Source organism: Tetranychus urticae, chromosome 1, assembly GCF_039701765.1.
Source record: "Tetranychus urticae isolate SD_2017Ah chromosome 1, NJAU_TeUrti_SD_1.0, whole genome shotgun sequence".
NCBI classification, from domain to species: Eukaryota; Metazoa; Arthropoda; class Arachnida; order Trombidiformes; family Tetranychidae; genus Tetranychus; species Tetranychus urticae.
This window is the reverse complement of record NC_142958.1, coordinates 20,576,724-20,592,831: the sequence shown is the minus strand read 5'-3', so window position 1 is coordinate 20,592,831 and position 16,108 is coordinate 20,576,724. Positions and strand designations below refer to the sequence as shown.

The window sequence follows — 16,108 nt, the reverse complement described above, 5'->3', positions numbered from 1 at the left end:
AACTTTTACATAAACTCAACCTACGATTTCATACAACGCATTGAAACGGCTGTCACAGCTACCAATACACATGGACATAAACGTTCCCTTTAAACTACTCTTCAACATTTACACGACAAAAACATTCAAATGCTCTGTTTGAAGAAAGTTGTGATATTTTGAACATGAAAGTGAAACTGAACTTTTGGTTACAGTGTTAAATCATTCAAATGAATCGACTGAGAAGCAAAATTTGCTCTTAGTTATGAAATATAGTTTTCAGTTTAATTTTTTGGTAACAAGTAAAAAACAGATATTTGTTTTTGTTGTGACAAGCGAGACTTAATTTGAAAGTAGTTTACAGGTAAATTATAATTATTTTAGTCGAGACAAAGTTGATGAACAATTGAGAAGGTAAAATATACGAGTAATTTGAATATCAACATAATGTTAAACAAAATTGTAAAAAGAAGTTGTTTCTTTGTTTGGGGAGAAGAAAAATAATATTAAATATCATCAATAAGAGCATTATTAATTAGTATACTACTTATGACAATAGTAGTAAATGAGGTCACAAGAAACAGGAGAAGTTGAACAATATATTATAAGATAATTTACATTTTGATATATAATTGAGAGTAAATTGTTGATCTAATTGTTTGCTAGTTTTTTTTCCAATTTCACTTTGCTTCGTTTGTTGGTGTTATTACAGTTTGTTCATAAGCTTATCAATTGAGTTGAGTCTAGAGAGAGAAAAATTTTAGAAACGATTGAGGAGGAACAGGAATATGCTGAGGAACCATGAAATATTTTTCACTAAGATTATCGCTCGATTCATCCGAGTTTTCCTTATCCCTATCGTTTACAGATCCTTGGGTAATAACACATGGATGGCCAAATGACTGCGAAAATAGAAATGAAAAAGATTAATTAAAAGCTGATATCAGAATAAGATTTGGAACAGATTGTAACTGGGCAAGTTGAATGATGAAAAGTAAAGTGTTGCATGAACCCCTGAACATCACATGATACCTTCTTGGTTTGAAAGTTTAAGGGAAAGTAAAATTTTTTCAAATGAAATGGATTATCATAATTGTGCTAAATACTGTTAGTGTTGAGGATAAAAAGTGACAATCAACTGACAGTAAATCTTGTGATTACGATCATTGCCAACCAGCTACTATCTTGGTTTGACAAACTTTTTTTGTGCATGTAACCATCAGATAATAATAGCAATAAGTTATGATATGATTACAATATGAATAGGTTGCTCCAAATGTCGTATTCTGAATAATTTAGTAATGCATGATGAAAAGAAATTCGTAGGTCTTCAAGACAAAGGTGTCAACGGAAAATACTGCAGATTGAAAGTCACTTGATAACATCGACCAAGGTTAAATGTAATTATTCAAATACAATTCGGATTAACTGGTAATGTGGGATTCAGAAGTTTGTTCATTGAACGATTTGACTGTCAAATTTACAACACAAATTACGGAACACAAATTTACATCTAACAGTAAAACGGCTGGAATCTTAAATAAGACCAAAATTTAGTTGAAGCAGCTCATGATATTTACCTTCCAGAAAAGTGAACGACAATGGCGACATAAGAATAAACAATCGGCATATTCCTCTTTCAGGCCAAATTTTCTGTAAAAATAGAGAATAAGAAATTAGATAAATTTATTAAATTGTGACGTTGATCAACAATGGCTACTTACTTTCTAAGAATGTGGAAAATCTGTTCCCAGTTAACTTTGCCATCTGAGTTTACTTTGGTTAATGATAATTGACGAACTTGCTGACGAGGGAAATGATATTTGCAAAGTTGCCTCCAAATGTGTTGCTCATCGAGAAGACAATTCATCATATCATATGCTTCACCAGAATTAACCAAATCTTTATAATCACTAAGACGAAGTAAAATCTCACGAATTAATTCTTCAGGAAGATCAGTTAGTCGTTTGCTTCCATCATTAACAGGCTAGATTAAAAATAGGTGAATAAGAAACAAAACAAAAACACGGATTAGTTAATATAAAAACAAGTTATTTACATTTCATAACATTGAATTTGCAAGGTTTGATTATACGCAAAAAATCAGACAGAATCATGAGAGGCAGACTTAATTAATGGAAGAGGTGTCTTACAACATTGAACTAGCTTTAGTAAATCATGTTTTTACACTCTACAGATCTGGATTAATCCCAAAAAAAAGTTCAAAAGATAAAACATTGATGAGACCATATGATGGTGAAAACATAAATTTTGAACAGGGCAATGACAAATCACAAGACAAGTCAAGATTTCAATCGGTCCAAACTCATGGATATTGCTAGTCTATTCTAGGAATTCAATGAAAGTCGTTTAATAGTCAGCCAGCGATTTAAGGTCAAACCTTTGGCTAGATTAATCAAATATTGTAACAATAAATCTTACCTCTTTAATTTCAATAGTGTTTGCCATTTCACATATCTTCTCGATCGTCTGCAAGTGTTGCTCCCATAAAAGTGTACTTCCCAAAGGTCGACCCCAACAGTAATACTTTCTCATAATCTTTTTCAGATCATGAAGTAGAGTATGAAGCACATGAATATTTTGCTGATTAGACGCCACTAAAAGTAAAAAAAACAAGAAAATGAAAGTTGAAAAAAAGAAACAAAAATAATGAATATTCAAAAAGGTTAACTCAACGGTCAATATCTGATCATCAACTGATAATGATCCAGATACCGTAACTAGATATTGTAACCAAGTTTAACTCAATACTCGGCAGACTTTACAGATTTATCAATCCAGATAAGCTGATTTAGCTGAAATAATGTTTTCTTTTGGCTTTTAGGTTGAGTGAAAAATGAAAATGTCAAGGTTTGCCTGATAATGAATTTAAATTTTATCATGCAAATTATGTGGAAGATTTTGTCACTTTCAAAGCTTAAACCGGATTAACTAATGAAAGCCTTATAGTGTGCCAACAGACAATACAGTTAATCTTAACCACCAGACTATAAATTCAAGTGTGTAGTTGGAATAATGATGAAAATTGAATAGGAATGAAGGTTAAAAAAATCAGAAAAGGATAAACAAAAAGTCTTTACAAGAGTGGAAATTGTTTCAAGACAATCATTCAATTGAAATGTAATGATAGCTCAATCGTACGAATCAAACATCAATATTCCGTTCAAGATTTACAATCAATTATAATAGGGATTGATCAATGATATAACCCAAGATAATGATCATTTGATGTTTAAATTTTGCTTGTAAATCAATTTGTTGGTAAAACTGAGCTAGACTCATTGCAAGCAAAACTGTTAACCGATCATGTAATGGATCAATTGATTTGATTGTTTTGGTTTTCCTTTTCTGATTACTTTATTGATTATTGATGAATTGTATTGTTAAATGGTTTTCAATGGGAAACAATATTAATGTAAATCAAGTAAATCATCTCACCTTGCCAGGCAACTTGTTCAAGTAGATTGAAAAGTACTTTGGTTGCTGCTCCACTCAATGAAGTTAAATTTTGAGTAATTAACAGATGAAGTAATTTACAGATATAATTAAACCTTCGTATGTCTCTAATTGCATTACAAAAATCCAAACGATAAAAAGCTTCTGAAATTGTATTGAAACCAGCAACTTCTTTGGTTGATTTAAGGGTTATGTGACAATAAGGAGGTTGCCAATTTAATAAACTATCTTCACGGTTAATTGTTGAAAATGAAGTGTCCGTTGAGTTTGGTGGTGATGAGGAAAGGCAACTTTCAAGATCCATTCTGCTTCCATCTGAACTTCCATTGCTTTCATTTTCAGAGTCAGAATCTCCAGATGAATCTCCTGAACTGTGGAAACCACTTCTAAGCAAAATCAAGAAGAAAATAGATTAACACAAAATCAAAATGAGACAATATTTTAGTCTTATTTTTGCTTCTACAGCTTTTGGGTATCGCAATGAAATTGGGTTAACAGTAACCTTCTACTGGATTAAATTACATGAACATTGGTTAAACAATATGAATGGATTTTACAAGAATCAGGTTAAACGATAAACTCGAGGAAATCCTCTGGTTTGGGTCAACAACCGAAGATGTTTATTAAGAAAAATGACTTTCAAACATGTTAATATCCTATTCATTATGAAGTTTATTTTGGTCTTTTTTTCGGTGACTTTGGTTGTTCTGGGTTAACAGTAAGACTGATGGTAATGGGCGATAATGATGATGAAGATGGATTAGGTTGAACAAGTAAGACCAAAGTGAAAGTGAAATAAAAGATGAACCCAAAAAAACCAGATTATAATGAATAAACTGGTGCAACAATAAACAGTATTGGGTTTGTTTTTATGCTTCACTTTCAAACCTATTTTTAGGTTGAACAATATTATGACTTACAAACAATAAACAAGACAATTTAACATTGAATTTTAAACATCAAGTTAATGATAATGAAATTTTCAATTCCAATCATCAGCTGACTATCAGACTATTAACCAGAAAATGAAACAATAATTTTTAGATATCCATTTGTAATCAACATTCATTGTCAATCCATTAATCAGTGAACAGCCATTGAATAACAGAGAAACAATTGATTCAATTACAGTGATTTGATTGCAAAAATACATTACAAATTAACGATTACCTTGAAGACATTGATTTGCTATTATTAATATAGCAAGACAAATAGGAAGTAAAAGTGAATTAATCACAATTAAATGGTTTAACAGAAATTGATTTAAAGTTAAACAGATCCTCACTTGATTCACCTTAATCAAGCTCAATTAAAACTGAGTTAATTTGTTGATTAATTGAAAAAGATTACTTGAAGACAGTTTCTAAATTGAGATTTGTTAATAATTACCAGTTTGGGTTGATGAAAACATCTCAAAATAAAACATCAACTTTCGCCTTCAAATGATATTACAATTGGTAAAGTATTTCAGTTTGGATTAATTTTGTTGGTAAATCAAAGTTGTACACAAATTGTAAATTAAATTGTACTTTTTCTTACCGATCAGTTAATCACAATCAAAATGCAGCAATTTGGTAAACAATTTACAGAAAAATCTGAAAATAAATTTCTCCCAATTTCCTTGATTGTAAATAAAAAAACCTTAACCTGAAACCCGAAAAAGTAGACACATTTAACTGTAATCAAAGTGTGTTTATAAATATATACATTACATTATTTGAAGATGATAATGATTAACATGATTATAAGGAAATTGAATTGTAATTGACAATGAGATGAAGATGTAATTTAGTTAATTTTGATTGTTCAACTAGTACAATTTGAACCAGTAAACAGTAGTAGAGTCGATTAGTTGACTTTACCCAGCAAATCATTATGATTGTTGTTATTAGGTTTAATAGTTTAAAATTATTAACTTGATTAAGATGGTTAAGATGGCAATTTGATGGCAATTACGGAAGTCAATTGTGTTGATCATAAAATTGGTTGTTTAACGGTAAAAATAATGGTGAAAACACGCAATTAGAATTAACTTTTATTCCTAAAAATGTTTTCCATTTTCATGTCACTTCTTTTTTACATTCAATTTAAATCCAGTTGGAAAGTGGCCTGAAAAGGTTCACATAATTATAAAACCAAAACAATCATGAAATGTCTTCAATCATGAAAAGGTAAAGTTTACCTTTAAAACTACTTTTAAAGATTCATTTTAAGACTTGCTTCCAAAAACCCATTTTTTACCCTTAAAACTACAGTTGAACCAGAAACTGAAAGTAAATCTAATTTTACCAATCAGTTAATCATTTAATGTTGATTCAATTAACGAATTTGATCTTTAATCATTTCAAGTTCTTTTGAAACAATCAATTCTTTAATTAAATCAACTAATCAATTGCAATTGGAAAGTCAAGGAAATGGTAATTTCTGGTTTGTTAGTTGACAAAAGTCACCTAAAGATATCCAATTTTGGGTAAGCTCAAGATTTAACCCAAAACCTTTTCATTGAAATTGCAATTTAAATTGTTAGTTAATTCATGCAAGTGTAACAATTTTTGATTAAATTTTGTTAAATTGTTTCCATTGATTGTTTCCCTTAAAATTAATGTAAAATAATTTTGTTCATTTTTTGTCAATCTCAATTGTAATAAGGAAATGAAATGAAAATTAAAGATTGACAGTGATAATCAATTAGTTAATCGGTGAACCATTAGTGTAATTAGCAGGTTAATTAGAGTTAAAATTGTTAATCAAAGGGTAACAATGAGTTGAAAGCTTCCGTAATAAGCAAATTGTTTCACCAATTGTGTTGATCTAAGGTAAACATTGATCAATGGACAACATTTAACCTGGGTTAATCAAGTGTTAATCTTGATGGTTACCAATGATTATAAGATTAACCAAGTTATCATTAAATGTATACATTTATACATTTATTTATAAATCAGTTGAAGTTTTTCCAGGTCACTTTTGGTTCAATATTTGACTTTGTTTTTTTTCATCCTTTTTTCACTTTTATCAGAACTGAAAATCCTGAATCCTTTCAACCCGAATCATTTCAAACAATTAGGAAATAACAGTTTAAAGTGTGATCAAGATAATCATCAATTGAACCTGAGCTTAAAAATGAAAATTTGTTTCAATTGGTTAACCCAAAGGAGGAAAATGGTAAAAGTCATTTTTTTTGCTTCAATTTTCATTTCAAATTTTCTGGTTAATCTTTATGGTTCAAAGTGAACCCATGTAATTTGATTGTTTCAACCTGAACAAGAACAATGCAAGAAAATTTAAATTGCTGTTGATTCTTATAGTCTATTCTCTACAATATTTGATCAACAATAAGGTAATCATAATGAGAGAGGCTACTGGTACTTGGGATAAAAATTCAATGTAAACTCAGTGACCTGAATCAATCTAATCGTTGATTAACAAAGCATTCAAAGTCTCAATTGGACCTATTCCAGGGCTTATTAGAGGGTCCATTTTTAAAGGCTTCAATTTTTGTTGCTCTTCAACATTTCAATGTTATTCCAGTCTCTCTTTTTTTTGCCTAACCAGAAAGATCAACCAAAAAGATGAAGATGATGATCATTGGAAAGACAAAGTTTGTCTCTTTTTTGTCAAACCCAATTGCTCATTCCTCAAGATTCATTTGACTGACAAGAATAAAATAATGACACAAAACCCTGTAAAAATGGTTGGTCTCGTCCTATGACCTGACCTGGCCTATTTTTAGAGTCTATTCACTGTCAACTGTAACAGTGAAGAGAAGGTAAAAGATTGGATAGGAAACATGATAAAAACAATTGTCATGCACAATCTATTTTAGCCTTGAACTTTGGTTCAATTCTGGTTTCATTGGGTTTGATTGATAACATTGCGCAGGTTAATGTTTACAAACCTAAACCTAAACCTAGAAACCCAATAAAATAACCTACGACCTCGTTCGTTTCCTGCAAACCAGCGCAAGAAAAAAACAGTGAGACCAGACAATTGATGGACAACTAGCCATACAAGGTTGGTAAAGATTGGTGTTAAAATACCAGAAAACTGGTAAAACTGTGAACATATTGTTTAACCAATTTTCAACCAGATATTTAAATGATTGACTTACTGATCACAGAATCGGTCGCGGGCAAAGAGACGATTTGATTCCAACAATTTGAGCCTTTCCCATGAACCTTTATCCGTCTTGACCCACTGTTCACCAGGGGAACGCCAATCTTGTCCAATAAAGGGCATCATTTGGTCAAGATTTAAAATTCAACTTGAATTACCTTTCAATAATAATCCAGAATTACAAAGACAAAGTAAAACAATCAATTGAAACACTTAAGGTTGGTTTTGTTGTGTTGATATGAAGGAATTGCTAAGTTTAGCTTTTATTTTCCAGTGAAACTGATTGCTGGTTCAACTGGTTGACAACAGAGTTGAAAGGTGCACAATTGTGATTAAAGATGGTTTGTTGATTAATTGTTGACTATTGTTGTCAGATGTTAGATGTTGTAAAAGACGGTACAATATGTGGCGAGATTTAGGCGAGATACAAATGAAAAAACACTGTTAACAAACGGTAAAACACTTGAAGGTACAAAATGCCAGTTGATCTTGTTGATCAATTAACTGTTTCCTAGTTGATTGACAATTGTAGTTAGGTTGAAGAAAACAAAATAAACAATGAAAAGCATAACGACAACATTAAAGCTGCTTTTTCATCAACAACAACACTTACTTGACTTTGCGCAAACAACTAAGAATCAAGTTGAACATTTCAGTTTCAGTTTAGTTTCTTCATCTTCAGCATCATCTTATCATCATTATCGTCATGGTAATCAGTGTCTTGCGCAGTTACTTTTTGGGTTCAACATTAAATAACGGGTTAGTAACATTGAAACTTTTTTTTCATTCAAATGATCACCAAGATTACGATTTGTCAACAAAGGAAACTTGAAATTACATCAATCCATAACCAGGATTCATCTCAAACTGGTAAACTCAATGATTGATCAATGAGGAAAGGCCAACGATGGACTTGAACAAGTTGCCTTGAAATTTGATTTTTGTAATGTGATGAAAATACAAATTCAATGAATGAACAATCATTAGATCGCGAATGTTTAATCTAATTTTCATTTCTTGATAATGAGATGGACAAATGAATGTACTTTAAAAGGTAAGGTTAGACTCATTTCCAGTATTTGTTGTAAAGCAAAGAAAGCAGAGCATTAATAGAGGAAGAAATGGGAAACATTAAAATCTAAACAAGTTTCAATTTTGATTGTTAACAATTTACATTTTTGCCAACAGTTACTATCTTTAATGCAACACAGGTTACAGCACTTGGGTTCATGTATGACGGGGATCACAGTTTTTAATCATTGCCATTCAGTCAGGTAAGAAGAAATATTTCAGTCAAGTTATTTTATTTTGGTTTTGATCAAAGTCAACTTTGAGGTAAATGCAGAAGTCAAGTTGGATGAAAGCACATTAAAAGCTTTCAAGTTTACTGGACTAAGGATTGACTTTTCACATTTCTGATTTCAATGGGCAAATGAAAATGGGTGAAACGATCCTCAACTTTACAGGCGTCTAGGTTTAGCAAAATTTTAAATGCTGAGAAACCCAAAAATTACATCTTTCTGGTAGCAAATGATACTAGCTTGAAAAATTTCAATCAACATATGAAAAAGTGGGAATAGTTTGTCTCAAGAGTAGAGTAGTTTTCTAGGATTACGATAATCTCGATAAATCATCTTAAAACTTGTTAGAGTTAAAAGCGGAATGAAGACAATAATCGTTTTAATTTTTCTTTATCAAGTTAGGTGAAGAAAAGAAACTCTATTCACTATTAGTTTATTTATATTTCACTAGATGGTAACAGTAATGTTAATCTGTAACAGTAAAATCTGTTTGTTTGCTACTGTTTTGTTGGACTTGATTGTTTAAATTACTGACAATGTGAGATCAGGTGACATTATTGCTGGGTTGAGCAAGAACTTTGTGCGTGTTTATTGCCAATGGCTCATGGAATCCATGACATGGATTTGTTTCAACTGACATCAATCGTAATTTAACTGGCTAACAGATCGACTGTTAATGACAATTCATATAAATTCAGCTTTTTATTAAGGCCATACAAGCGCTTTGGTTTTGTTTCCACAACTCATGGTTAACCATTGGTGCATTGAACAGTTAAGTTATAACTGAGCACTGACTGGATTCTGGTTTGGTCATTTTTCCAAGAAGACGATCAGAATTCTTAACACAAGCGCTTATAGAGATGAATAATGAGAAGCTTTTATTTTATCCTGAGAGTCTATTCTTCCAGATCAAAGCCAACGGAATTGCAATCAACCGATGGACCTAATTTCAACCACTGGATCAACAATAATCTAGACTTAAATCTTTAATAGGTCAAAGTTAACTGATTTTCCATCAGCAAGAAGATAATTTCGTGATATTTCTTATGAGGTTAACAAATATAATGATATTTTGATCAAGTTATCTTCTATTTTTTCTACCTATGAAGTATCCCTCAGTAGGTTTGATGTAAATCATGCCGCAATTGATTAAAAATTAGGAGAATTTGAGTAAAATGATATCAATTCAAGCAATCGAGTTCATCTTTAAATTGTTACCAACTTGTAGTCATTGTAAATACTTACAATGTATAAAGACGAATCTTTACAATCGATTTTGTCTTTTTTGCCATTATTGTTGATTTTGAAGACAATGTGTTATTGTTATGATTATTTTAAACAGATTAACTAGATTGTTAATAATCAAAGCGAGTTAGATAGTCGAACCAGTTCTATCTAGCTGTTGATTAATGCAACTCAAACATAATAGCAATTAACTTCACGCTGAGAATATCTATATTACTTTATTGTCTGTGGAAATACGTCTTACTTGAATCATTGCAAAGAGGATTGTTTTAACATCAACTCATATTTTTCATTACAAATCCATATTCATTAGCTAAATTATTTAAAAGGTGCACTATAATTAAGTGATGATTAAATTTGTTACCATCAATAGCTGATCACCATCAAGACCAGCATAATATGCGTATTAAATTAATAGTCCAATGGCAATAACCAGTTTAACCCTTTTCTAACCCATTCACCTATGCTTAATCTTATTGTCACTATTGTATTTATTGTATCAATACACTTGTAACGGCAATAATGGTGTTAATCATCGACAAAAAATTAATTGACTAATATTTTATACATTCAGTATTAGAGGGTTTCCCTGATATTATTTCCGCACTTACACTTGTTAGAGTATTTGTTATGATGGTAATGAGAACAAATTTCATATTACAACTTGATTCGTGCATGTTAATACTGGTAATGAAACGGTTTGAACCAGTTTTAATTATTCTGCCAAGATTATAATGAAATCTGGTAAACAGAGTAATTTGAGTATAAAAATGAAGATTCCCAAAGATTTGGTTAAGTTGTTTACTTTAACCTTTCCAGCGCGCATTTTGATTTGTATTTCATATTTTCAATTTGATTCAATATTAACAGAAGATAGCTTTCAGCGCCAAACATCTTGTGATTGTCATCATACGATACCATTGTCACAATTATGATCATCGACCAGTACTGATAAGTCAACTGCTAAGGGTGAACCAACAAGCTATGGTTGTTTATCTGGACATATTCTTATTGTGTATAAATGTGAAATTTTGAATCATAGTAATTATGATTAAAGTGACGTAAAAAAAACTAATTAATCTTTATCTTTGCTTCAGTGCTTCACTCTGATACTCGTTTGTTCTTTAAATTGTATTCTTCTAGGAATCCCTTTTAATACCAATTGGCTCTCTCTCGTTATCTTTATATCGAGCCACCCATTGTGGGCTGCAAATCTGGCTACATATTTAAGGATGAAGTCTGAAGCCAGATGAGTTCGGGTTTCACAATCCTAGAAGTTGCCTTTTCATTGTTTCCAGATTTTTGCAAACTTTTTGCATTGTCAACTATTCACATTGACAAATTTCTTAACCAGTAAAGATGACTTTAAGTGTCCGTGAGTCTTTGTCCATCAAGCTGTCAAATGTTTCCAACATTTCAAAGCGTCTCCAGAAGCAACCATGCATTCCGTTCCGTTACTTGGTCATCTTTTTCATGTTTGCTGTTTCTGCAATCAGTTTTTCCGTCAGAAATGTGCTCAATTTTGCTATATTGGCCATGGTCAATGAAGAGTCACCAGCATCCATTGACTCCAATTCAACAATGGTCCAAAGTGAGGTAAGAAAATAGACTCAATATGAATTGTATTTACAAGCAGCAGAAGAAAATCCTGTCAATATTGAATTCTCATGAATTGAAGTCAAGTTTATCAGTTGATTTATTTTGATAATCAAAATGCTTTGGTTAACAATAAAAGTCAGTTGAGTAAGCTGCCTTTGTTCCTGACATTAACATTGAAAAGACAATGCAACCATAACTTGATAATTGTTTTCTTTTTTCCTTTGGTGATAGATAAAATTCAATTGGGATCAAAGAGATCAAGGTTTCGTCCTCGGTGCTTACTTTTACACATACACATCAGCCCAGATAATCTCTGGTATCCTGACAGACAAATTCAATGCTGTTCACTTGTTGACCGCTTCCCAGATTATAGCTTCAATTTGTTCATTCTTGTCACCAATTCTTGCTGAATATGGAATCTTCTACTTTATTGCTATTCGTATGGCCCTGGGTTTAGCTCATGGAGTCTTGTTTCCTTCATGTTTCATCTTGGTGGAACGTTGGTTATCTCCTGGAGAAATAGCTGTTGCTCAGAGTTTCATCCAGGTTGGCTCCAATTTTGGTATAGTTATTATCATGCCTTTAACAGCTTGGTTGTGTGATTCGGGATTTGTTGGTGGCTGGCCTTCAGCTTTTTACACAGTTGCCGCAGTCAATATCATCTTCATCGTCTTCTGGGTCGTTGCCATAACACTTGACCCATCAACCAATCGTTGGGTATCACCAGCTGAGAAAGAGATGATTGCACATGTGAACAGCTCTAAAACAGTCAAAACAAAAGTAAATTATAAGCTCACCATTTCGCCTAATTTCCTTAACTTACCTATCATAGTCAAGCAACATTCAAGCTTGCACTTGTTTAGGTTAATGAAATCCTTCACGGAATTTCCTTTTTTGTTGGATCACAGATCAATAAAACACCATGGAAAAGTCTGCTCACCTCTTTACCTTTATGGTCAGTTATGATAAGTCGTGGTATCAATGGATTAATTTATTACGCAATAAACTCTAAGATACCAGTTTACATGGAAACCGTCCTTGGTTACAAGCTAAAGGGTAATGGAGTCATCAATTCACTATTGTATGTGGCTATCTGTTCAACCCAATTGATTACTGGTCCAGCATCTAGATATGTAATTAACAAAAAATGGCTAACGAAAACAGTTACGAGAAAAGTTTTCGAATCAATCGGTAAGTCTTAAATTTTTATTTTTATTTTTACATTCAAATGACGAAAAGCTAACTTGTTCACTTGTAAGACAGTCCAATTCACCATTTGAGTTCATATTCACCTCTACCTGTGAAGATGAACCTGAAATATAAATTTCTACTGATCTATTTATCAGAAACTAATGAGATTCATTAGATGGTGGAAGAATCTTACCTTGAAGATGTTAAATCTAAATCCTTAATGGTGTCACTAAATGCTTTTAATGACTCTTTTTTTCTTCCACAGCTTTGCTGGGCACCAGCCTATGTATCTTCATTATACCAAGTTTGGGTGATCGATCCGATCTCATTGTAATTGTTCTTATCCTGAGTATGTTCTTTATGGGCTTTACTGTTGGAGGTGATACCCCGATAATTCCAGAAATGGCTCCTCATCTTGTTGGGACAACTTATGGCTTTGCCAATACGCTTGGTTGTGCTTCAGGTTTCATTGCTCCGATTATAACGGCTGCAATACTTGGTGATCAAGTAAGTACAATATTCATTCTTATTTAAAAACAAGATCATGTTGGATTAAACAACATTCATGTATCATGTTTATTTATGTAATAACTCGTTTATTTTCTTGAATCAACAGGTACAATCTGCGAGTCTATGGAATAAGACTTTCTATACATTTGCTGGCCTCCAGCTCATCGGATTCTTTGCATTCTTATTTTTCGCAACAGCTGAGCCTCAACCATGGGGAACAATTCAAACCAAAGAAACCTCAGATGAAAAAGAAGAAAAATCTAGATCAAAAGACAAAAAAACATACGATATATCTTCAAAAGTCTAATTCTATCTCATTACACTGATTCATGACCAATTAAAATCATAATATAAATTTTATGCTCATTGAGCTTGATCTGAGGGATAACCCCAAGTTAGAAATATGTTAAAAATCCTAAACAGGAGTTACTATTGAACGAAAAATCATAAGTTAGGCTCAAAAATCGACCAAGCATTCGATCAAACATATCAAACTCAAGACATTCAATGTATTATCTTGTTCAGGTTTTGAACATCTTAATTCAAACTGTAAATGCAAAAAAACTCGAATAGTTAGTATGTACGATACTCACTTGAAATGTCCTTCATGTCTATATCAAAATGTAATTCATCACCTCAACCCTATTTCATAAATAAAATTTATTTCCCAATGTATCTGAGTGACTGATTCAATAAACTTCAATCTTAAATGCACGCAATAAAAGCTAATAACTTAATTTATGAACATTTTTTAATTTCGCTTATTTCAAAATTAGTTCCAGATTCAGCAACCTCGATTTTCTAAATTTTATTGTATTCTTTGTCGATCATTGAAAATGCAAAAGTCGTATAGCAAAATAACATCCACTGATAGCAATTGCATTTGAGTTCACATAATTTTCAATTAGCGGAATAGTTTAGCCAATAGTTTGAAGAATATTGATTATTAAAGGAATTAGATTTCTTTGGTATCCTGTTATTAGGTTATAAATGATAATGAAATGGAATGATGGTCAAAACGATTGTCCAACTTGCAATTACATTTCAATATTAAATAGATTTTGATTTAAATTTAATTTGATTCAAATGTTTAATTCCGAGCGATTCGATTTTTGAAGATAATCTGGAGGTTCTGAGATGTTTTTCTGATTTAAATTTGCAGGTCGATCATCAAGATGTCTTTTGATTAGGAATCAACAGAAACTAAATTAACCAAACGCAATGTTTGTTGTTGTAACTCTTTAGCTTTCTTGTTAGACAAAGTTAACATGATTGTAACATTTATGCACAAATCGACATAAAAGTGGGTAAAGTCTAATTTCTTGAGATTTAGACTCTGTTCATTTGTAAGAACATAAAAATTGAGTCCATTCGTGCTACCAAAAAATGTCTCCGATCGACAGTTTTCAAGAAAATCGAGTTCGAAGTTTAAACTTCGATCACTTTTTGCTCAATTATGGAAGCAGCTTTTTCCATGAAACTCATTTTCCAGATGTTATTTTCAATGGTTAACTAGAAAATGCACTTAGACTGTGAAATGAAACTTTACATTTTCTGATAAACTGATAAGTTCGATCTTTGGTAGAATCGACCTCTTTCTATCACCATTAGAATAAGAGATATGAAACTTCATATTCTTTGATGAAGATGATGATTGTCATTACATATTATGTATTGATCTTTCCTTTCAATTTATGGGCCGTTCTCTTGATTTTAGCTTTTGGCCTTAAAACTTTGAATATCAATATTTCGAGAAAGGAAGGACCTACAATCAGGATTCTTTCAAAAGTCATTAGCTTTTATTATTATGATTGTCGATCAACAATCGAATAGCTTGTACATGGAATTGCATGTCCACATTATTTGTTAGAAGCTAAACAAATGCAAAGATTGAACAGTATTGTTTACATTTCACTTTAAATGAATAGATTGCAACTTGCAAGCTTAAAATAAACAAACAAGTGAGGCTTTGAATTAAATCTCAATCTCATCATTAAATTATACATTGCTTCGAAGTTTAAACACTGTTATCTTGTAGTGACATGAAAACTGAACACATATGAGTGCTTCAAAATTTTCTCAGATGAACAGTGTTTGAGAAAATCGCGTTCGAAGTTGAAACTTTGATCGCTTTTTGTGCGCTTGTTAAAGCTAATTTTTCCATGAAACTCATTCTCTTGATGTAATTGCTGATTGGCAACCAGAAAATGCACTCAGACTGGGAAATAAAACTTTGCATTTTCTGTAAAAGGGATAAGTTCGATTTTCAATTAAACCGACCTTTCTCTGTGATCGTTAGTTTTAGAGAGATGAAACTTGAAATCAAACGACAAAAATTGTTTGTACAAACCATCCATTAGATCATTTTTTCTATTTATGGATAGTTTTCTTGATTTCCGCGATTGGTCTTAAAACTTCGAGTGTCGATATTTCGAGAATGGAAGAACCTAAATTCGTCATTCTTTCGAAAATCAGTAGATACAATTATGAGGTACACAATGATATGACTAAAAGCTTTAGAAAGCTGAGCTGATTCTTTCAATGATCAATATTTTACTAGTACAAAATAAGATTTGTATTTGAGTAACCATTCAACTTTTAAATCAAGTGTCGAAACTTCAAGCATAAATAATACAATGCTACCGCTTTTTTGTATCATATTGAATGAAGAGATTTTGATACTGTGGTAA

At 31.7% G+C, this 16,108-nt stretch overlaps 2 protein-coding genes and 1 long non-coding RNA gene across 6 annotated transcripts; 1 reads left to right on the top strand and 2 right to left on the bottom strand.

The window, feature by feature from the left end:
• Positions 1-237: 237 nt before the first annotated feature.
• On the bottom strand, positions 238-8,194 carry LOC107359284 (F-box only protein 25). 4 transcript variants are annotated; one of them, XM_015925768.3, is made up of 6 exons: positions 7,568-8,194; positions 3,439-3,842; positions 2,422-2,597; positions 1,704-1,966; positions 1,560-1,632; positions 238-881 (listed from the first exon to the last, which is right to left on the bottom strand). In XM_015925768.3, exons 1-6 carry the CDS (start codon positions 7,696-7,698, stop codon positions 723-725), a joined length of 1,206 nt encoding a protein of 401 aa, XP_015781254.2. In that variant the 5' UTR covers positions 7,699-8,194; the 3' UTR covers positions 238-722. The 4 variants fall into 4 exon arrangements, with proteins under 4 accessions (XP_015781254.2, XP_015781255.2, XP_089122440.1 ...); XM_015925769.3 differs by having other exon boundaries at positions 3,439-3,839; XM_089266314.1 differs by lacking the exon at positions 7,568-8,194 and adding an exon at positions 4,377-4,430.
• A 3,190-nt stretch (positions 8,195-11,384) lies between these two features.
• On the top strand, positions 11,385-14,093 carry LOC107359251 (putative transporter slc-17.2). Its single transcript, XM_015925732.3, has 5 exons — positions 11,385-11,714; positions 11,949-12,497; positions 12,626-12,908; positions 13,174-13,415; positions 13,525-14,093. The coding sequence occupies exons 1-5, from the start codon at positions 11,478-11,480 to the stop codon at positions 13,723-13,725; spliced, it is 1,512 nt and encodes a 503-aa protein (XP_015781218.1). The 5' UTR covers positions 11,385-11,477; the 3' UTR covers positions 13,726-14,093.
• Positions 11,429-12,682, bottom strand: LOC149094750 (uncharacterized). The gene is made up of 2 exons (XR_016197963.1): positions 12,541-12,682; positions 11,429-12,477 (listed from the first exon to the last, which is right to left on the bottom strand). It is a non-coding gene; the product is annotated as an uncharacterized LOC149094750 (long non-coding RNA).
• Positions 14,094-16,108: the final 2,015 nt, after the last annotated feature.

What these genes read in the sequence shown, in the direction of transcription:
- LOC107359284 (XM_015925768.3), bottom strand. Translation starts at nt 7,698, where the DNA reads ATGATGCCCTTTATTGGACAAGATTGGCGTTCCCCTGGTGAACAGTGG. An exon ending in CGCGACCGATTCTGTGATCA is followed by an intron (nt 3,843 to 7,567) that starts GTAAGTCAATCA and finishes GATTTTGCTTAG; the next exon opens with AAGTGGTTTCCACAGTTCAG. An exon ending in GTCGTTCACTTTTCTGGAAG is followed by an intron (nt 882 to 1,559) that starts GTAAATATCATG and finishes CTATTTTCGCAG; the next exon opens with TCATTTGGCCATCCATGTGT.
- LOC107359251 (XM_015925732.3), top strand. Translation starts at nt 11,478, where the DNA reads ATGACTTTAAGTGTCCGTGAGTCTTTGTCCATCAAGCTGTCAAATGTT. An exon ending in CTAAAACAGTCAAAACAAAA is followed by an intron (nt 12,498 to 12,625) that starts GTAAATTATAAG and finishes GTTGGATCACAG; the next exon opens with ATCAATAAAACACCATGGAA. An exon ending in AAAAGTTTTCGAATCAATCG is followed by an intron (nt 12,909 to 13,173) that starts GTAAGTCTTAAA and finishes TTTCTTCCACAG; the next exon opens with CTTTGCTGGGCACCAGCCTA.